General features: G+C 44.2%; 1 protein-coding gene and 1 non-coding gene across 2 annotated transcripts in view; one reads left to right on the forward strand and one right to left on the reverse strand.

The window, feature by feature from the left end:
- Positions 1-12,321: 12,321 nt before the first annotated feature.
- On the reverse strand, positions 12,322-12,429 carry LOC123324950. The gene has a single exon (XR_006540127.1). It is a non-coding gene; the product is annotated as a U6 spliceosomal RNA (small nuclear RNA).
- Positions 12,430-15,051: 2,622 nt separating this feature from the next.
- The window catches only part of NT5DC3 (5'-nucleotidase domain containing 3), a 53,274-nt gene continuing 45,445 nt past the window's right edge, over positions 15,052-22,880 (forward strand). The window contains exon 1 of the mRNA XM_021687695.1: positions 15,052-15,256. Within this exon, the coding sequence (XP_021543370.1) occupies positions 15,052-15,256 (205 nt within the window). The remainder of the gene's footprint in view (positions 15,257-22,880) is intronic.

A 22,880-nucleotide genomic window follows, 5' to 3' on the forward strand; every position in this document is an offset into this window, starting at 1 on the left:
ACAGTTTATGTGGGGCTAATAAGGTATGCGGGGGTCAGGGTGGGAACTGGATGGGCCTTGAAACTTCATGAGGAGAGGCTCAAAACAGAGATACTGTGCTCTGGGAACATCTGGGCTCCATCCAATGGTCTCAGAGCGTTACTTGTTGGCTTTGGGTCTGTAAAACAAGAGTTATCAGATAGCCTCCCTCCTTGGTTCCTGTAGCGAGCGCTGGGAAAAAGAAAACGGGGACAAGGTTAACGATTCTTGCAAAGCTGTAGAGGAATGTGCTTACGTGCAGCCCACGAGGTTACAGTGGAGGAAGGGCCTAGTGACAGTTCACCTAGATAAGGAAACTTATGCCCCGGTGAGGTGGAATTTATCTCCACTTGAAGGGCCATCCTCCAGGCTGTCTGTTGACGAGCTCCCCAGAGGCCTTGTGAGAGAGGGGTCCTCCTTGCCAGACTCTGCTCCAGCCAGAGACCAGAGTGGCCAGGCCCTGTCCGTCTCTGCCTCACTCCTTATTTGGCCCAGGACCCCGTTAGCTTGCTCTGCAGATGGGGCCACACGGTGAGTTTTGTCCTCTGTCTGGAGTGTCGTTGCCAAACCTGGGAATTGAGGAGATTGGAGAGTTTGATTGGGGGCTGCAGATAATGCTGGGACAGCAGGCTGGAGGCCAGCCACAGCTGGAGGGAGGGAGGAGGTGGGGGTTATCAGGGCTGCGAGTCCAGGGGAGGGGGTGGGGGTGCCTCCAGTGAGCGAGTTCCCAGTGTGCCAGGTAAAGACCTCTTAGCCCCTGGGCAGCTTTATTTCTTCCAGTGGGTTAGACCAGAAACCTCAAGTGCCATGACTAGAAAAATTTTGGAATACTGTCAGGGATCATGAAATCTCATTGCCACAGGGCATGGCCAACTTCCTTCTAAACAGGTTTTCAGCCCCGTGTGATTTTATCTCTCAGGACAGAAGTCTGGAGAAACCTTGATTGTCATGATCGGGGGGTGGGGTGGGGGGTGGGGGTGGGGGTTGGGGGGCAGGGAGCACTACTGGCATTTAGTGGGTAGAGGCCTGGGATGCTGCTCAACACCCTACAGTGCTCAGGACAGCCCCCCCAACAGCAAAAAATTATCCAGGTCCATGTCAAAGTGCCAAGATTGAGAAACCCTGAGTTAATCAACCATTTTCCCCAGCATGCATGTTTGTTGTCCGTTTTACAATAAAACACGATTGCTTTCAGCCTAGTCATTTGCTAAGGAGGAAGAAGGCTTAAATACTGGCTATCTGCAGGGAAAGATTATTTTCAGTCCATAGATTTAGGAGCACGTGCATGTGTGTGTGTGTGTGTGTGTGTACAGTGTTTTTTCAGTAAGCGTTTCCAGGCTGAGTGCATGAAGGATTTTGTTTACAACGAGAAAATACAGTTGCAAATCTATGCAAAAGGAACTATACACCTAATCTGGTTGCTTTGTATTAATAGTTTGTTGCCAGTTGTGGTTTCTAGTCTATGATGTAAGTATAATATATTCGTTTGCTCTCAGATAAGAGGTTGATTAGCATGTGCATCACACTTACACATGGAAGCGCTCAGCAACAAGTAACCCCAGGGGTGGTTAGGACTTGGGGTCTGTGTACCTAGCTTAGCAGGGGAAAGGGAAGTGGAGAAAAGATAAGCGCATTCAAGGTAAAAGCAAATTATTTTTTGGAAAGATAAATGAACCCTTAGGAGAATAAATGGTGTAGTTTGCAACAGTGTGTGTCTAGGTGTGGTGCTAGCTTCTTGTGTCCCAGGAGAGAAGATGTGAGTTGCCCTGGGGAAGGAATTTATAATGCTTGAGTCCTTTTGGGGGACTCTGCTTTTAGGCACATACAGGATTTTAAGAACTCAAATGCCTTCAGCTCAAAATATTATGTCATCAGGAATGTGGAATGCTTTGGGGTAGCATATCCAGATCCCCCTTGCCTACCTTTAATAGAGAATGTCTATCTGAATGGAATGTGCTTAAGTGGACTCCATAAAATAAGAAGTAATCCAGAGCCACATATACTCCCGACTCCTCATCGCTCGCCGTTGTAAACCAAGTCTTAGCCCTGTAGTAAAATTGTTAGGGAACGTCGGTCATCAGAGCACTCCTTTGACACAATGTAATTTTGCATTGAGGAAGAAAAGAACCATGGTATACTGATGATTAGCAGTTATTTATTCAGTACACATTTATTTTAATCGCTTTACAAATTGTAATGCATGGTGGAATTATAAGGATGTTTTGTCTTACCCGACTAGTTTGTAGATCTGGGGTGGTTTGGGAGAATTATGCACCCTCTAAAGATAAACAAGCCTCCTACTGCCCCGAAGCCCCCAGCCCCCTGGGAGCACTCCGCATGAAGCTGCCCACGGGGATGTTAACACAAGTCATCGCTGGCATCTGCCCTGTGACTTTGGATTGGAGGCTCATGTATGAAACTACTGTTGTTCCTTCGTCTCCAGCTTGTCTCCCTTGTGGGGCCAGTTCCTCGGGTGTTTGGCAGTGGGCTGCCTATCACTTTGAAGTTGTCCCTTAGGTCCTTCAACATAAATTTTATGAATGCCATATGGCCTGTATTTCAATTCAGATCATCCTACACATACCTTCTAAATTTGGGAACAATCTGTCTTGGTCTTTTCTGGATGCAGTAACAGACAAACAGGTGGAAACAAGGTTCCCTGTGCTTGAAGGACTGTCCTAAGTATACCTGGGATATGAAAACAAAAGACAACTTTTGCCTTTCACTAGCTACTTACTTCGTTAGGAGGTAAAACAAGCCTGTAATAAAAGATGTAACATGTGAAAGGTTTAGAACATGGCCTGGGGGGAGGAGACTGAACTGGGTTTGAGTTCTCCCATGGCTGTAATCAGGTATGGGATCCCAGCAAATCACAGCTTCTCTGGTCCGGGTCCGTCTCTGACTTTTTAAAATAAGGGTGTTGAGTTCTTTGAGGCCCTTTGCAGAATTAATAGTCCACACTTAAATGTAAAGGAAGACAGTGATCAGTAGCAGGAGGTTTTTCAGGGAAAACCTCTTGGGAGGAACCCTTAAGGAAGTGGAGGGTGTGAACTGGTAGAGAAGGGGGCACTTCTAGGCAGAAGACCTGCATGAACAAAGATAGGAATAAAGAAAGATGTGGAGGGGACAAATTGGAGGCTGTCATGAGGGGCTGTGAGAAAGGGTGGGACACGAGGTGAAGAAGCAGGAGAGCAGGCAGTGTTGGGAGGAGGCAGCGGTGTGCCGGTCTGAAGGCAGTCCTGCGTGTGGGCAAGTGGAGATTTAAGTCTGAAGAAGGCTGGGGGGCCCGTGATCCTCTCGTGGGCTTATTCTCTTTGGGAGATTGTTTTGGAAATTATTTACAATTAGTTAGAGCTTCTTAAGGCTGTCTGAAATCTGTCTCCCAGTTCAGAGTGAAGCAAATTTCCTGTCCCTTGTTGGGGAGCAAGAATTCCGGTCCCCTCAAAGATCCTCATAGCTGGACTGAGAATCAAGTCGACACGAGACAGAATAACAGGAGAAAATCAGATTTAATAGTGCACATTTGGGGAATCCACACAGACATAGAAATTCCAAAGACAAGCAAAATGAGGTATATATGTCATCCTGAACTGAGGAGAACTGGGACTTCAGCGGAAAGGAACACAATTCACGGGGACAATAAAGAGCAGATGTTTGGTTATTGGGTGTTTGCCCTGCTGTACCCATGGGTCACTCAGATTAAACTTGTCTCTGCTAACAACCCTTATACTGGGTAAGACCCCAGTTTATTTATTTGAGAGAGAGGGTGAGTGAGTGAGAGAGAGAGAGAGCACAAGCAGGGGGAGCAGCGGAGGGAGAGGGAGAAGCAGGCTCTCCACTGAGCAGGGAGCCTGACGTGGGGCTCGATCCCAGGACCCTGGGATCATGACCTGAGCCGAAGACAGATGCTTAACAGACTGAGCCACCCAGGCGCCCCAAGATCCCAGTTTAGATTCTTCTGTGTAGTTGAGGGAAGGGCAGAAGTTTCTCTGGAGGCTGCATGGCCTTTTACTTTTAGGGAAGTAAGCACTGATTATTAAGGGTATTTTATTTTATTTTATTTTAAAAGATTTATTTATTTATTTGGGGGGACAGGGGGAGGGACAGAGGGAGAGAGAGAACCTTCAAGCAGACTTCCTGCTGAGCGGGGAGCCAGACACTGGGCTCAATCTCACGACCCTGAGATTATGACCTGAGCTGAAACCAAGAGTGGGATGCTTAACCAACTGAGCCACCCAGGTGCCCCAAGGGTATTTTAAATGTTAATTACTTGTGTTATCATTCATTCACATAACAAGTATTTACTGCACCTTAAAGCAGTAAAAACAGATTTTATTTAGGACTGTTGCAATAGGGGAAAATAGACCTCAGTATAGAAGTGGGCTCAACTCTGAATACAGCATGGGCAAGTGGGAATGTATAGCCAAGGAGCAGGGAGGGGGTCAGTGGATAGAAAATTACTGAGAGGAAACATCAGGGGTAAGAAATTCTGGCTCAATGAACCTAACAGGGTTCTGGCTGAAGGCACACCTGGGGTGTGATGGGGAATGAGGAACCTGATGTCCAGGGTGATCAGACATTGAGGATGGCTAAACTGATTTTGCAGGATTCTTGCTAAAACTGGACAATGCAGAGATGAACATGGAAGCCCAAAGTGAGACCTCGTTGCCCAGTTTGTTGGCATATAACATTCCATAGTATTCTCTTATAATTGTGGTATTGGTTGTGATCTCTCCTCTATCATTTGTAATTTTATCTATTTGGGTCCTTTCTCTTTCTTTTTGATAAGTCTGGCTAGGGGTTTATCAATTTTATTCTTTCAAGGAACCAGCTCTTAGTTTCGTTTATCTGTTCTGCTGGTTTTTTTGTTTCTATATCATTTATTCCTGCTCTAATCTTTATTATAATTTTCCTTTTTCTCCTGGCTTTAGGCTGGAGATAAAGCACTTAGAGCTGATCCTTTTCTAGTTCCTTTAGGTGTAAGATTAGGTTGCGCATTTGAGACTTTTCTTGCTTCTTGAGGTAGGCCTGTATGCAGTATATACTTCCCTCTTAGGACTGCTTTTGCTGCACCCCAAAGGTTTTGGGCTATCGTGTTTTCATTTTCATCTGCTTCCATGTATTTTTTAAATTCTTCTTTAATTTCCTGGTTAACCCATTCATTCTTTAGTAGGATGTTCTTTAACCTCCATGTATTTGAGGTCTTTCCAATTTTTTTCTTGTGGTTGACTTCCAGTTTCAAAGTGCTGTGGTCTGAAAATATGCATGGAATGATCTTGATCTTTTTGTACTTGTTGAGGGCTGATTTGTGACCCAGTATATCATCTGTTCTGGACAGTGTTCCATTTTCACTCGAGAAGAATGTGTATTATGCTGCTTTAAGATGAAATATTCTAAATATATCCGTTAAGTTCATCTGGTCCAGTGTGTCATTCAAAACCGTTGTTTCCTTGTTGATTTTCTGTTTAAATGATCTGTCCGTTGCTGTAAGTGGGGTGTTAAAGTCCCCTACTATTATTGTATTATCATCACTGAATTTCTTTATGTTTGTTATTAATTGATTTATATATTTGGGTGCTCCCAAGTTGGGGGAATAAATATTTACAATTGTTAGATCTTCTTGATGGATAGACCCCTTAATTATTATATAATGCCCTTCCTTTTATCCCTATAGTAAGGGATAAGCGTTCCAAGCTACCTCTGACACAGAGCCATCCTCCTGCTTTCCTTCTGTAAGTGCTTTAAATCCGCCTTTTGAGAAATGATTTCAGTGGGAACATGGATTTTCATATTCCATTTTATCAAGCTGAGTGTTCTGTACTGAATTATTTATTTTGGAAGAAGTATGGTCAATGAACTTTATGTTACTTGCTTCTCCCTGGGATTCTTTTAAAAAAGAAATGCCAACCATCTCAGTCAAATTTAGAAGGAAGAAATTAAACCAAAGCTCTGATGGGTGACTTTCAGTAGGGTGAGTCAGTTCTCTCTCCTCATATGATTTTTAAATGCTCAGCTCAGCCATGGTCCTCTTCTCTACAGTGGTAGGTCCCTTAATTCAAAAGGTCAGGCAAGTGATATAGACAGACTGCATTTTATTTTAACTTAAACATATAAATGTAATTATTTCCCCAAACTTTTAAATTTAGATTCAAGACCTTCCCCCCCCCCCCTTATAATTGGGTCCTCTGATTGGAATTAGATGTCATCTTTCTCAAAATGCATCACCCACAATTTCCAGTTTTGGCTTCTGTAGGGTGAGACCTTAGACAATAGTGGTGCAGTCTATGCCAGATCCTTCCAGATTGCTACCTCTTTCTTCCCTCAACCTTTTACTGTTGCCTTGCCCCAGAATTTGAAAGAATTCCAAAGCATTCAGCCTGTTTTTCATAGAAAACAACTCTCCTTCGTTTCACACTAAATATCTCATCAGTTTATACTAAACTTAATTTAGTTCCCAAAATGAGTCTAACAACCCAGTTGACTCTTGGTCATGCTAGAACCCAACAGTGAGGAACGGAAGTCTGTCAGCACAGCAGAGATGAGTCTACTAGCTATAGGCACTGAGTGTGTCCTGGGTGTCAGCTAGTATGTTTTGCAGAGGAAATAGAGGGCCCTGATTAATCTAGCAGTCTAAGGCATGTCTGTTAAAGGGCTTTCTTTCTACTTGTTGTGTAGATTTCATCATTTTTATTTATTTATTTTTAAAGATTTTATTTATTTGAGAGAGAGAGGGAGGGGGAGAGAGAGAGAGAGAGAGAGAGAATGAGCAGGGGGGCGGGTCAGAGGGAGAAGGAGAAGCAGACTCCCTGCTAAGCACAGAACCTGACCCGGGGCTTGATCCCAGGACCCTGAGATTATGACCTGAGTAGAAAGCAGATGTTTAACTGACTGAGCCACCCACGTGCCCCAGGTTTCATAATTTTTAATGGGTTATAAATTTGTAAATACTTTTGGTTGCAGGAGAATGTCAAATAGCCCTCATAAGCTTAGAACCCTCTTTTTTTGGAGAGAGAGCATGCAAGCCAGGGTGGGTAGGGAAGGGCAGAGGGAGGGGGAGGGAGAGAACCTCAAGCTGACTCCATACTTAGTGTGGAGTCTGACATGGGGCTTGATCTCATGACCCTGAGATCATGACCTGAGCTGAAATCAAGAGTCAGACACCTAGCTGACTGAGCCACCCGGGGGCCCCGCTTACAACACTTTTTAACCTGGAAAGGACTCTAGAGATTACTCAGCTAATTTTAAAGCTGAGAAAATAGCAGATATGTTATATAGTTTCCCTGGTACAATTGGTCAGAGAATCCTATTAATTAGATAATAACATCATTGAGGCTCAGAAAGACCTAATGACATTCCGAACCCTGGCAGCTAGTAAGTAGTAGACTGAGAACTTGGAACCCAGTCTCTGACTGTCAATCCCATGCTCTTTGTATTGTTTGTGGGCTCTAGGAGTTTGTAGCCTTGTTGAGAAGATAAGCACATAAAAATAACTGACATCAATGTGATATGTGCTGTGACAGATGTTGATGGAGGATATGGGGAAGCACATAAAAGAAGCAACAAGTAAGACTTTCCAGGGAATGTGACTTGGCTGTGAGTCATGACAGGTGTTTGTCTGGCAAAGAAAGTGAGGAAGAGCATTTCAGTCAAGATGGATCCACATAAACAAAGCAAAGTTCAGGGCATGGAGAATCCAGTCTGTCATATTAAAGGATTTGTCAGGGGAGCTGCTGTGGGATTTCCAGCACGAAGAGTCATGAGTAGATTTGCATTTTAGATATAATGTTCTCATGGCTGAATAGAGGATGGGATTGGTGAGAGGGAACTGGAGAGTCTCTTGTGTTAGACAAGGACAGTAGAAATGGAGAGAAAGGGTTGTATTTGAGATTTAGGAAGTAAATCCACCTGGGCTCTGTGTTTGATTGGATGTGAGAGGTGAGGGGAGGAACAAAGGTATCCCCCAGTTTATGGCTATACCATAGGTTATTGCATCTTGGTAGACCAGGTTGTTGCCATTCCAAGATAGGAAGCACAGGTTGAGCGTTAGGGTGGGAGCCATGATGAGTTCATTTAGGTCATGTTGGGTTTGAATCTCTTACCCACGGAGACATTCAGTAGGCAGTGGGGAATATGAGTCTTGCACTTAGGAGCTAGAAGACCAAGCTGGAGAAACATATTTTGGAGTCCCTAGCATATGCCTCGTGGCTCAACCTGATAGAATGGTTGAAAGAGCTAAGAAGAATATAAGAGAAGAAGATGGCAGGAGATAGAACTTGGAAGAATGCCAGTATTTAAAGGGTGGGCGGGGTGAAGAGTTGTACCAAAGATGAGGAAGGGCTCTAGAGGTAGGCTGAGAATCAGTAAAGTCATGGAAGCTGAGACAGGAGAGGCCTGACAACTGACCACCAGGTTGAGAGGCCATTGCAACACAGAGGTCACAGGGAACCTTCAGTTTTGGTGGAGTGGTAGGGACAAAAACCCGTGAAGAAGAGAACAATGAATTTGTTCCCTCTACCCAAAGGTGGGGTCTGCACAGGCCCTTGAACTGGAGTGAACGCTTGCAGTACTGAGGTGGACAACAGAGGTTGCTGCTTGCCATCTGCAGCCGGGTCCCTGTGAGCAGACTAGTCAGTGGTCTCAGTGTAGAGGGGTGGAGCGTAGGACCCCTCCACCCCCAAATGCACACACACCCTCTTTTATTATTTCCTTTTGGGCAGAAATTGAAGGCCCATGGAGACATCTGATTGCAACTTTTTACTTTGAGACAATGATAGCTTTCTCACTCCCTAATATGTTCGTAGACACACATTTATTGAAAGAATGAGCAAACAAGCTTAATTTCTCAAACTGAAGGACTTCTGACAAAGAAACTTTAGACATAGCATACTTACTGAACAAAACAAGACTTTCAACAAAGAACGTCTAGATATTGCATAATCCTCCTTCCTCATTACACATTTGCAGCATGTCTTCTGGGTGGAGAATAGAAACAGTGATTGTCTTCACTTCTCAGCCCATTCACTCCCAACACAGCGGGGGGTGGGAAGTTCACTGTTGGGCAGGGTCCACAGAGCCATTCAGAGAGACTTCCTGAGGACCTCCACCAACACCTGAGATCTTCCCTGCTACCTGGTGACAACTATCTGCCTTGCAAATGAGAAAGTAAACACAGGCCTGGCATTGCAAAATACCACCTATTAGGTGACAGCACATATTAGAGGAAGCATGAGGAACAGGCTTAAATTTCAGTAGAATAAAGACTAGAAAAGGCTGTACTTTAGAAGAATACTTAAAAGGACTGCGGATTGTCTTCAGATAAAATATCTTGCTTTCTTTTTCCAGAGGAAATAGTAAAGACAACACTTTTTAAAAAATATTAAGCAGTAAGGGCGCCTGGGTGGCTCAGTTGGTTAAGCGACTGCCTTCGGCTCAGGTCATGATCCTGGAGTCCCGGGATCGAGTCCCGCATCGGGCTCCCTGCTCGGCGGGGAGCCTGCTTCTCCCTCTGACCCTCCCCCCTCTCATGTGCTCTCTGTCTCTCTCATTCTCTCTGTCTCAAATAAATAAATAAAATCTTTAAAAAAAAAATATATTAAGCAGTAAAAAACTGTGTGCATGGGGGAGGACTAGGAGAACGTACCACTTAAAATCTGAGAACAGATTTTCAAGGTAGTGGGTGGGACTGTCCCACCTATTCCCACCTCCGATTCACATTCTGTCCACAAGTACAAAATGGAAAAGGTAACTGATGGTTCCTTCCTACCTATATTTTTATGGAAAAATCTAATAGGGAACCAACGCAACAGGGAGAACAGTGTTCTCTTTACCCACTTCTAGAAGTTTATGGTGCTTGGATCCCAGCAAACTGGCTTTGAATCCCAGTTCTGCTGTTTTCTGGACATAACCTCTCTGAGTTTCAATTGTCTTACTGGCCAAAAGGGGAAAATAATGTCTGCGTGTAGGGCTATTTTGAGGATATGATGAGGTGAGGTATGCAGAATAACCAATTAATGTTAGATTCCCTTCCCCTCCAGAATGAAGACTTGGAGTGAGAAGAGGTTCAGTGGTTTATCTCCAATTTAAATGAACCCATCCTGGTCTGTCTTCTTCACTGGTTTGGGAGGACTGACCAGGCTGGGTAGTGCTGCCCAGCTGGTACTGATCCCAAGGGAGGATGGGGTGGACTGGGGTTGGGCCTGAGGCAAGGATGTCCTTTCTTGGCAGCTACGATGCTTGTTGCCAGAAAGAAAGAACTGGATTGTGTCTGAGGTCAAAGCTATAGATACAGGTCCAGAATGGATCCCGAGGGTAAAGGGGCCTGGGGAGCCAAGATGTGTGGCCAACAGGGAGTCTTGAGGATCAGAGGCCTGAAATAGTGTGTGCTGAGGACAGAGGTCTGTGTGACAAGTCAGAGCCTCTTGAAGGGCCTGAGGCAGAATGAACATTCCGTGGGGTTTGGTTATTGGCATCTGGAGGATCTCTGAGAATGAGTTCTTGCTCAGCTGCCACATGAGACATTCTGGCTTTCTTCTTCTCCACTTTATCTTATCTTGAAAGGCCAGTTAAGGCCAATGCAATGTGGCCGTCCTGAGCAGGGTAATTCACAAGTGCATTCTGCTGTGCTAGATTGGGCTAACTGGGAATATCATAGGGAGTTATGAAAATAATTCAAAAAGAAGCAAAATAGCCACGGATTGCTAAGCAGAGCCAATAGCTACAAGTCCCTATCAGATTTTGAGACCTGGGTTATGACTCATGAAGCAGAGATACAGAGAGAGAACATTTCTGCAAGCAGAAGCCACAGCTGGTCCTCAGAAGGAAAAACATTCCAGTATGAGGGAAGGGGCAGCTTAGTATAGCAGTCGAGGACACGGGCTTGGGGATGAGGCAGACCCTGGATTGTTCTACCGTGAAGTGGAGCAAGTTACTTAACTTCTTTCAGTTTTCTCCTCTTGAAAAGACAATGGATATGCACCATAAATTCTCTGGAAGGACACATGTTTTAGGAGAAAGCTGCACAGATGGGGACCGAGATGGGAGAGACACTTTTTACTTCATATCTTTATACATTTTCATTTAAAAAAAAATTTTTTTTTTAAGATTTTATTTATTTATTTGAGAGAGAGAATGAGATAGAGCGATCATGAGAGGGGGGAGGGTCAGAGGGAGAAGCAGACTCCCTGCTGAGCAGGGAGCCCGATGCGGGACTCGATCCCAGGACTCCAGGATCATGACCTGAGCCGAAGGCAGTTGCTTAACCAACTGAGCCACCCAGGCGCCCCTATACATTTTCATTTTGAACCATGTGTGTCCTATTAAAAACCTAAATGAGGAAAAAAAAAAGACAAGTGATGATAGTTTATACCTTACAGGATTACACAGGCCTGACAGATGACACTCACATAATTTACGGTTGTTCTTATTATTATTAATACAAGGACGCTGGCTGGGCCATCTGCCAGTGGTTTTCACCCCAATATTCTTGGCAGTCTCTTTGCCACATATCCAGATTGACCCTATATGCAGTGGCATTCCATTATGTTTAACCAGGGGTATAAATTCAACTCCTTAAAGCAGCCTTGTAAGTGGGTAAAATGAATAAATGAGTACCACTAGTAAATTAGATTGTAAAATATATGTGTATATATTTTTACTTTTAACACATTTTAGAGAATTATATCAAATTACTGACTCTGGCACCTGGCATTGTATAATAAACACCCGTAGACACTTCACCTATATTCACCAGTTGTTAACATTTTGACCATGCTTGCATTCTTTCATAAACACACACACACACACACACACATCCATCCATATATTTTTTTCTGAACTATTTGAACGTTAGTTGCTGATATGACACTTATATCTGTAAATACTTCAGCTTGTGTTTTCCGAGTACAAGGACATTCCCCTTACATGACTGCAATACAACGATCAAACCTAGAAAATTTAACCATCGCATAAGGCTATTTTATCTAAGTGCAATTTATATTCCAATGTCCCCGAGTGTTCTAGTAAATGTTCTTTATAGTTGTTTGTTTTTTAATCCGGAATCCTGTGTAAGATCTTCCATTGTATTTGGTTGTCTTCTTTTTAGCCTAGAACCTTTAAGTAAGCTTGTTTTATCTTTCATGGCATTGACATTTTTGAAGAGTCTAGGTCAGGTTCTGCTCTACCCTCCCCACCTCAGTGTCCTTCAATTTGTATTTGATTGTTTCCTTATAATTAGACTTAGGTTAAATTTTTTTTTGGCAGGAATACTACAATAGATGATGTTCCAGTGCCATCTTTTTTTTTTTTTTAAATATGGAATGCTTCCTGAATTTGCATGTCATCCTTGTTTAGGGGCCATGCTAAATCTTCTCTGTGTCATTCCAATTTTAATATATATGCTGCCAAAGTGAGCACCCAATGCCATCTCTTATAATTTTTTTCCACCCTTCTCTTTTAAATATGTGAAAGTAGGAGTAATTTTTAAAAATTATAATATTTTTATTTTCAAATATCCAGCAGGTCAGTTATTGATAAGTGACTCTGGTCATCACGTCATGACTGAAGCAGTGGGCTATTTGTACAGATCACTTGATTTAAGGGCGACCTACCTGGGATCTTCTCATTCATCAATCCATGGAATCCTGCAGTGAGTTTCTGTTCTGTGTCTCAAAAAGAAACATTCTTCTGGCTATTCACCTTAGATATGTGACCTCTTGACGATTTTTGATCCTTTGCAGGCTTCTGAGGGAAATTGAGTGGATCAGGAGTAGGAGATGTTGGCCTCAAGGCATCAGCCGGCAGTATTCTGAGGGTTCTAGGAATGGCACCTCGTTATGGGAGCACTTGCTTAAATTAAACTACCACAGTGCTCAGAGTTCTAATACAGTGAGCTCTGCAATATGCATGAATGCAGATAAGCTACAGAGAGCTAAAAGCATGGACTTGGAATCTCATACAATTTCAGATAAATCAAAATATGCTTCCGGAAAAGGGAAAAAGGTCTTGAGACCCATTATTTCCGTTTCTATTGAGGAGAAGACCCCACGGAAGACACAAAATAATGTTGAGCTATGGAATGGCCCAGAGAAAGAAGCTTCGTTGAAAAAGCAAGATTATTCCTCTAAGATCTTATCTTTGGGTAAAATGGATGGTGTAGTAAAGCTTTCACGGCACAGGATTTTGTCAGCTAAAGGCAAGAGTGAAAAAAGCCAAATCACCACCATTTACCGGCATCCCTTGGTAATAGGGTCTCTTAGTACAAATAATCCCTGGGAATCCATATCTGAGCTCATATCAGAAAAGTGGTTTTTTCATAGCCCAGATTACAGTTCAATTTCCCAGAAGAGTTTTTTTGAGAGAAGACCTCCGTTTGAAACCAAATTGTTGAAGACCTCAAATGATACTAATAAAGTATAAAAATTACCATGGGCTTTTTCTTGTCTATAATTTCTTTCTAGCTGTCTTTATTTAGAACTCTTTGATGAGATATTTTCTCTTATAACTTTTAGAGGTGATGATAATCAAAGTCTAGGGTTTCAATTTTTTAGCTCTTTAAAATGTAACAGATTGTAGCTAAAAAGAACAATTTTGAAGTGATTCACATTTGTATGGTAGGTAGAAGAGCGTTGCTCTCACAGGGTTCCATATCTAAAAATATGCTGAAGCAGTGTTATTAAAGTTCTAATTGTGTTACAGTTATGTTGCTATAGTTTATTTTGGATTTATGAATTGATTTTCCATGTAAACAAAATTTATAATTGCTATCACCAAAACTTTTTTTAATGAAACATGAATAAGAAAAGATAAATTGGAATAAACCAAAACCATAAAGTAAAAGTTTAATGTCCCAGAGTCCATGGATTTGGTATCTATTTTAAGCATTTCAATTGCCTCTCACCAGTGATTTGTTACCCATTGACTGTTAAGGATTACTTATTGGCTACCTTATCACCCAACTAAATCTTACATACTATGTTAGCAAGCCAAATGGAAGAATGGGCTCAGCTGTCTGACTTCAGGAAAATTATTTCACTTCTCTCAGCCTTTCTTTCATTAGTTATAAAATGGCAGAAACCCCAGCGCCTGCTTTTCAGGATTGCTGAGAGGACTGCATGAGATACTGCACACAGCAAGCCTTTAATGAACCGTAGTTGTTCTCTGTAACGGTCTAACTCAGAGGCCACCTTATTCCAGGAAGCATCTTCTGAGCCCTCCAGCCAACAACGTAAGCATACGTGAATGCTTGGGTTGTCTTAAATCGTGCCCGATTTCACACACGGCGCTGTGGTCCCCCAGGCAGTGTGCCAGCCTTGAGAGTTACTCCCTGTACTCCACCGAACACCCTGCTCATCAGTAACCACAGTAACCAACGGCTTGGGAAGTCCCCTGAGTTCAGGGATTCTCAGCCGGGTTCTGGGTGGGCCGCATCAGTCTTGCCTGCAGCAGCCAAGTCTGCTTCAGCCACACAGAAATGTCGCATGGTGGTGGTTACTGTTTGTTCTTGGTGGAACCACAATGCACAGAACAGGTGAAGCCTCGCAGATCTGAGAGAGGACAGGCGCACCGCCCCTGTGAGCCCGAGCAGGAGCAGGAGCGGGAGCAGGGTGGCGGTGTCCTGAGGGCCTCCCTCTCGAGCCAGGAATCCCTGGAGGGGCACTGGCCTTTTTAAGCTCTGCAGTAGGTGGGGGCGGGGGAAGAAGATGACCTTCAAACACATCAGCCCACATGTGGGACCTCGGCCCAGTTGCCCCTCATGGGCGGCACTGGAAAGATCCAACCCGGGGATCCAGGGACTTCCCAGACCCGCCCCCGCGCCCGCGCTCAGCCGGGCAGAGCCCCGCCCCCTGCCCGGCAGAACTGGGCCCCGCCTCAGGCCCCGCCCCTACCGGACAGGGCTAGACCGCGCGGCGGCCAAAAGGGGCGGGCCGCGCCGCCGCCACGTGCTCCGACGCAGGGAGCCGCTTGCCAGCCGGCTGAGCGCGGGCAGGGCACTGGTGTCCTGCTCCGGGTGCCGCTCGCAGCAGGGCGGCGGCAAGCATGGCCGCGGCGGCGGCGGCGGCGGCGGCGGCCCGTGGGGCCGGGGCGAGGGCGGCGGCGGCCCTGCTGGGCGGCTGCAGGAGTGCGGCCCGGGGGCAACTGCGCGCGGGCCCCTCACGGCCCTTGTGCACAGCACCTGGAACGGCCCCGGACATGAAAGGCTACCTGTGGGAGCGCTACCGGGAGGCGAAGAGGAATACGGAGGGTGAGTGCGGTGGCGCCCCCAGAACCTCCAGTACCTGGGGGCCGGTCCCAAGCAGTCAGCAGGTGAGCGGGCACCCTCCGATCCGAGCCGGTCCCGCTGCTGACCGCCAGGGCACTCTAATCGTGACCCTCGGTCGCCCTCAATCCTAGCTGCGGCGACATCTCCTCTGCAGTGCGATTCTGGGAAACGCGGAAAAATGTGCTTCCAGAAACTTTACAACTCTTGCCTTTCTCCTATCGGGAAAGCAGTTTTATAAATTCTTGAGATTTTTAACAGAAATTTGCATCGGAAGCGCTTTGGTCTCCACGGGCATTGCTTGGGAGACAGTCGCCCCCATGCACTGTTAGGTATTGTGAGTAACCAACAGTAATAATAGTAACAGCCGGAGTCCGGCAGGCGGCGAGTTCCTCTGGAGCTGAGCTGCTAGGCAGGTGGCAGTGGCTGGAGTTGATTTTCCTTTTTTTGTTTTGTTTTTGTGGGTTTTTTTTTTTTTTTTTTTTTTGCTATGTTTGAAATAGGAGAGGTCCCAGTTTGAGAGTGTTCTGGGTTATCTACTAACCTAAGTGAGGAGGTGATTCCAGGGAGTAACTCCTTAGTTGCCAGGTGAACATAAAATCAACTTGGTTCTGTTGTTAGTAAGAGAAATGGGCAGAGGCGGAAAGAGGGCCGAGTAAATACTAGGGCCAGGCACATCGATTGTCTCCTTGAACTCTTCTCATACCTACGAGGGCATGTGCCACATTCGCATCCTGTAGATGGGAAAAGCGAGACTCAAGTTTAAGGAACCTGGCCAAGGTCACACCTTGACCTGGGGTCTGTCTCAGCCCCTAACCCTCTGTCCTATTTCCTGTGCTGCCCTACCTTCCCGTAGCAGCTGACCATTTGGGAGCTGGTGTAAAGGGCCGGTGATAAGTCATTGGTGCTGCTTCTTTCAAGGAAGACTTAGAATCGAAATATTTGTACTTTGGGAGTGAGGTGGGGTGGAGGTAGCAAGTGGAGATAAGGAGAGTATTTGGTGGGAGAGAACGTTTGGTAGGCTCACTTTTTTTTTTTTTTTTGTCAGGATCACATTTTCAGTCTTCTGGCAGTTTAATGAAAGAAAGCAAGGGGCTTCTTTTCACCAACTGGGATAATTTTCTGAGGGAACTCAAAGAGGCTAGCAATGCAGACTTCTGTGAAATAGGGCTTTTTAGTTTTCCTTTGCTCAGAGTTAAATTTTGCACCGTTTTTTGAAGTGGTTGTGTGGTAGGGTGGAAAGAAGACTGGCTTTTCAGATGCTGGAAATTGCAGATCTTAGATGAAAGAAATATAGATCATCTAGCTCAGCTTTGAGACTTGAAAGACTTAACAAAATTTTTTTTAAAAAAGATTTTATTTATTTGAGAGAGAGGGTGTGCGCGCGCGCGCATGGAGTGGAGTAGGGGCAGAGGCAGAGGGAAAAGCAGGCTCCCCACTGAAGAGGGAGCCAGGTGCTGGGCTCGATCCCAGGATCCTGGGATCATGACCCGAGTTGAAGGCAGATGCTCAACTGACGGAGCCACCCGGGCACCCTGCAAGACTTTTTTTAATTGAAATTTTTAATTGAGATAATTGTATATTTACATGCAGTTGTAAAAATTAATACAGGGAGATCTGGGATACCCTTTACCCAGTTTCTCCCAGTGGTAACATTTTGCCAAACAATGATACAGTATCTCAAGCAGTATATTGATACTGATACATGTCACAGATCTTATTCAGGGTACTCTACTTCTACTTTACTTGTGTTTGCCTATTTAGTTTTTTGTCACATGTAGGTTCAAGAATCCAGCTCTGCAGTCAAGATACAGAACAGTTCTTTACAAGGATCTCTCATGTTATCTTTATAGCCATACCCACTTCCCTCCCGCTGCTTTCTCTAATCTCTGGGGCATTATCTGTTCTCTATTTCAAAAGTGTTCTGTAGAAGGAATCATGGAGTATGTGACCTTTTGGAATTGGCTTTTTATTTTTTATTTTATCTATTTATTTATTTAAGATTTTATTTATTTGAGAGAGAGTGAGAGAGAGCATGAGAGGGGAGAGGGTCAGAGGGAGAAGCAGACTCCCTGCTGAGCAAGGAGCCCGATGCCGGACGATGTGGGACTGGATCCTGGGACTCCGGGATCATGACCTGAGCCGAAGGCAGTCGCTTAACCAACTGAGCCACCCAGGTGCCCTGCAATTGGCTTTTTAAACTGAGGATAATTCTCTGGAGAGTTGTCCAGGTGGTTGTGTGTTTTGTATCCGTAGTGCGTTTTTTTATTGCTGAGTAGTGCTTCATGGGGTGCATGTGTACCACAGTTTAACCATTCTTTTTTTTTTTTTTAAACTATGGTGAACCACTTAACTATACTTCACTCACTGAAGGATATCTGGGTTGCTCCCAGTTTTTGACTATTACAAATTTGCTGTAAACATTTGTGTATTGGTTTTTGTGCGAACATATGTTTTCATTTCTCTAAATGCCATTGTTTGGTTGAATGGTAATTGTACGTTTAGTTTTTTTTTTTTTTAAGATTCTATTTATTCATTTGAGAGAGAGAGAATGAGAGAGAGAGCATGAGAGGGGGGAGGGTCAGAGGGAGAAGCAGACTCCCTGCTGAGCAGGGAGCTTGATCCCGGGACTCCAGGATCATGACCTGAGCTGAAGGCAGTCGCTTAACCAACTGAGCCACCCAGGCTCCCCTGTATGTTTAGTTTTATAAGAAACTACCGGCAGCATTGTCGCCATTCTTTGTGAAGCTTCAGTTTCATCATCTGTAAAATGGGATGCTGGTAGTACCACATTGTAGGTCTTGGTGAGGAATGAATGAGTCCATCCATGCAAGGTGTGTACAAGGTGAGTGAGACAGTTGAGGTGTTGGGTGAGAAGGATGAGCATCGGGCTAGAGTTTGAGTTTTGGAGTGTGATAATCACAGTGAAATTTTGGAGTATGACAGCTCAGAGGAGATTTTTGAGACTTAATTACCTCTGTGATCTTAGGTGCAGGTTACTTTCCTCTCTGACCTCAGTCCCCTTCCTCAGTAGTAACCTGGGGATAATGTGGGGATTTTCAGAACTGGTTTGGCACCCAGCAGATGCATAGTAGTTAGTAGCTATTATTATTAATTACTAAATAACTTCCAGTTTTTGACAAATGCTTAGTGAGGGGTGGAGGTGGCTTAGTTAGCTCTATGGTTTAGGTCCTCTTCAGCTTAGAGGAGTGCTAAACTAGCTGCATGGCCTTGACCAAGCCTGATCTCTCTAGCTTCAGTGTCTCTCTGTAGAAAGAGGCGACTGGACTAAATATTGTGTAAGCCTTTTCAAGTGTTACGGGTTTGTGAATCAGGTATTCGGTGTGCCCCATCCTCATCTTCATGCCCCCAGCACATACCCACGAGGTCCTTGTCTCGCCCCTGAGAACACAGGGACTTTCATTTGACTTTTCCTTTTTTACCCTGTCCGGGGCTGCACCATCCCTATCGGCTCTTAGCAGAAGACTGTAAGAGTATATACATGCCCCGCTTGCATGAGTTCATTCACCAAGAATTTATTAAGCACCTAGCTGTGGACTTAAATGCTGTTGATTCACAGACGGGCAGGTCTGAGAGTGAGGAGCCCACAGTGGGTGAGTCCCTGTCTGCACCAAGTGTGGGATCACTGTCGCGTGGATGGGGAGACTGGTAACAGGTAAGTGACAGCTAGCTTGGCGGAAATAAACAACAGACCCCAGGGGCTTTGGCACCAGAGCATATAGCTGCTCAGGTATGCAGGGGGTGGAGAGAAACACTTGCTGGGGCTGATGCTTGAGCTGTGTCTGTAGGAATGAGAGGTCAGAAAAAATATTGTTAACCAGACAAAAACATGTAGTTTTATTTTTTTTTTTTTCAACTTACAAGAGGAGAAAAAGAATTGTTTTTTCTCATTTTCTGGTTATTGCTTTCTGGTCCTTGGATCTCTTGCCTAATCCAAACAATCTGCTCAGGTGTCTTCCCTTTGAAGGGTCTCCCAGGATGAAGCCTGCTCAGGGAAGATGATTTTTACTCCTTGTTTTACTCTTTCTCTTCTGCACTTCTTTTTTTCCCTCCATTTTAATTTATTTTTTTAAGTTTTTTTTTTTTTTTTTTTTTTTTAAGAGTGAGAGAGAGCATACATGAGTGGGGTGGTGGGGGTGGGGGGGCAGAGGGAGAGAGAGAATCCCAAGCAGGCCCAGCATGGAGACTGACGCGAGGCTTGATCTCATGACCCTGAGATCATGACCTGAGCTGAAATCAAGATGGATGCTTAATGCATGAGCCACCCAGGTGCCCCAACTCCATTTATTTTATTTATTTATTTATTTTTATTTATTTATTTGACAGAGAGAGACACAGCGAGAGAGGGAACACAAGCAGGGGGAGTGGGAGAGAGAGAAGCAGACTTCCCGCAGAGCAGGGAGCCCGATGCAGGGCTCGATCCCAGGACCCTGGGATCATGACCTGAGCCAAAGGTAGACGCTTAACGACTGAGCCACCCAGGTGCCCCCAACTCCATTTTTTTTAAAGTGTTTTTTTTTTAATAAACTTTATTTTTAGGTCAATTTTAGATTTAGATTTAGATTTCTCTAAGCCCTATCCCAGGTTCCCCTATAATTAACCTCTCATATGACTATGGCACATTTGTCACAATTAGTGAACCAATATCAATACATTGTCCATATGTATCACTGTTAACTAAAATCCATACTTAATTCAAGTTTCTCTAGTTTTTAACCTAATATCCTTTTCTGCTCCAGGATCCCACCCAGAATAGCATACTACATTTAGCCCTCATGTCTCTTTGGGCTCCTCTTGGCTGTGACAGTTTCTCTGAGTGTCCCTGTTTTTGATTACCTTGACAGTTTTGAGGAGAAATGGTCATGTACTTTGTCAAATGTCCCTCATTTGGAATGTCTTCCTTTTTTTTTTTTAGATTTTTGGAAGTATGATATTTATGCATCCTGTGTCCAACTCAGCTCAAAGGGAAGGGTCTTCATATATTTAGGAAAAGAAATATTGGTTTACAACCTCTAGCAAAAATTTCCTGTAGAACCCATGGTTCTCAACTGGAGTCAGGGGGAGGGGGGGAGTTTGGCAATGTCTGGAGACCTGTTTGATCGTCATACCTGGGGGCCAGGTGTGCTGCTGACCTCTAATGTGTGGAGGTCAGGGATGCTGCTAGTCAATCTGTAATGCACAGAATAGCCTCCTCACAACAAAGAATAATCCAGCCCCGAGTGTTAGTAATGCCAAGTTTAAGAAACCTTGTCCTAAAATGGGGAATTCTAAGAAATCATTGTGCGATTATAATTTAAAGGGATGGATATAGTTGTGTATGGTCTGTTATTGCTCATTATGCTGCACCTTGTGCACATCTTTGAACTTAATCCTTGGCCTGCTGTGTGTGCTCATCAGATAGCCTACCCTGTTAGGTACAGAATGGAAGCATTGCTGCTCGTCCAAGGGGGTGGTGCTTCAGCCATGCATTCAGATGCCTAGTTCACCCCCCCCCCCCAGCTTAGACATCATCTCAGACCCTAGTCTGTTTAGAACGTTTGGCTGCTTAGCTGGGGCTGTGAAGTGTATTAACTTGTGGAAAAAATTTTGGGGATTAGTGTGAAGTCTTAGAAACTTTTACAGGGTGTTGAAGAATTTATTCAGAGTTCTCGGTTGAGAGCATTTAATTCTTATTCAAAAATTATGTATTTAGTAAGAACTGTGTGTAGGACAGTGATAGAAGCTTCATTTGTATAGAATAAACATAAAATGCAAACCCTTCCCTTAAAGAACTGCAGTGGGTTAAGGAAATGCCGTAATAATAATGAGGTAATTTTAAGATGAGACCAGTGTTTCTCAGACTGTGTTCCACCATCTTCTGAGATGTTGAGGAAATGTTGATTTCAGGGAGAAACATGCCACATAATAATTTTCACATTTTCAGGTAGAAAAGAAATTCCTAAAATAGGGAGAGAACCAGAGGACCCCTTAGAAGTTATAGAATCCAGGCCTTTGCTGGGAAGAAGGAATCCCTTTTTCCATGGCTCTTATTAGTGGACATCTGGCATCTGCTTGAGTTTGCCATATGAGCACAAGGCTGCCAATTTTATTTTGGATGGCTTGAGTCACAGAGAGTAATTCTAATTCCTCTCCCATATGATAGCTGTTTAATGGTGATCATGCATCATCACTGCCCCTCCTCTTTGACTTCATTACTTTGGAAGCTCGCCTTTGCATTCAGTCTGGGCTTGTTGATATCCCTTTGAAAGTGAACTGTTTGGAACTGATGACCAGAAGCCGCTTGAAGTCTGACTGGTTCAGAGTGAGGAGCGCCACCAGCCCTGCCCTGCTGAGCCTGGGACTTATGTTGGAACACCTAGAATCCAAGGCTGGGTTAATTTGTGTGAAGTTCCCTTTCAGTCAGGTCCTGATGTTGTCATTTCCTATATTGACAAGATATAGTTTAGATGAAGGAGAAAAGAGGGAAAAAAAAGCCTCTCCCCCAATTTTTTTTTAAAGATTTTATTTATTTATTTGACAGAGAGAGGGAGTGAGAGATAGAGAGAGAGTGAGCATGAGAGGGGTGGGCAGAGGGAGAGGGACAAGCAGACTCCCTGCTGAGCAGGGAGCCCCATGCGGGGCTCAGTCCCAGGACCCCGAGATCACGACCTGAGCTGAAGGCAGACGCTTAACCGACTGAGCCACCCAGTACTTTCCTCCAGAACTTCTTTGTGTGCCTGTCATACATTATTAGCAAATGCTTAGGAGAAAAAAGGTAGTATTTTTCTTTTATTTTTTAAGTTAGATACTGCATGTTTTAGTCAAGTGAGAAAGAGAGGCTAGCTGACTAATCAGCTGGGTAGGAGATTTTTGTACTTCTGGGGGTTGGTCCTTAACTTTGGGAAACTCATCTTTTTCAGCTTACTAGGGTTTTGAGGAGCTGTTTTATATTAAGTGTATTTGTAAGATATTGACATATAAACCTGAATAAAATTTTAATTTGTAGAGATGTAACTCTCCAGATGTAACTCTGGTGATCACATTGGGCTCATCTGGGATGTTTCCTTTTGTTCTCTTTTGAGCAGGAAAACCTACTTGAGAAACATGATTACTGTCAGTATCAGAATGTTGTTTGAGTATCCATAACAATACATCTGTTACCTGCTGGCATAAATGACACACTTTTTATGAAAGCTGACTATTTTCCAAAATAGAAGAATTTTAGAAGAATGTCATGGTTTCACGTTTTTGTAAATTTCTGCAATGTCTCAGTTAATAGGAGATGGCTGGAGTCTCAGATCTGATTCTGCGTTCAGACCATTGAGTTGTCAGACATCATGTAACCTCTGGAAAACTCAACTGTAAATTGGTGAGAGAATAAAAGTGAAAGAGGCAAATAATCTCTCTGTTAAATTCTTATTGCTCCTTTGACAAATTACTGCAAATGTCATGACTTAAAACTACGCAGATCAGTTACAGTTTTGGAGGTCACAAGTCTGGAATGGTTCTCACTGGGGTAACATCAGGGTGTTGGCAGGACTGTGTTCCTTTCTGGAAGCTCTAGTGGAGAATGTTTTCTTGCCTTTCCCAGTTTCTAGAAGCTTCCTGC

The sequence above is a fragment of the Neomonachus schauinslandi genome, chromosome 5 (genome assembly GCF_002201575.2).
Source record: "Neomonachus schauinslandi chromosome 5, ASM220157v2, whole genome shotgun sequence".
NCBI classification, from domain to species: domain Eukaryota; kingdom Metazoa; phylum Chordata; class Mammalia; order Carnivora; family Phocidae; genus Neomonachus; species Neomonachus schauinslandi.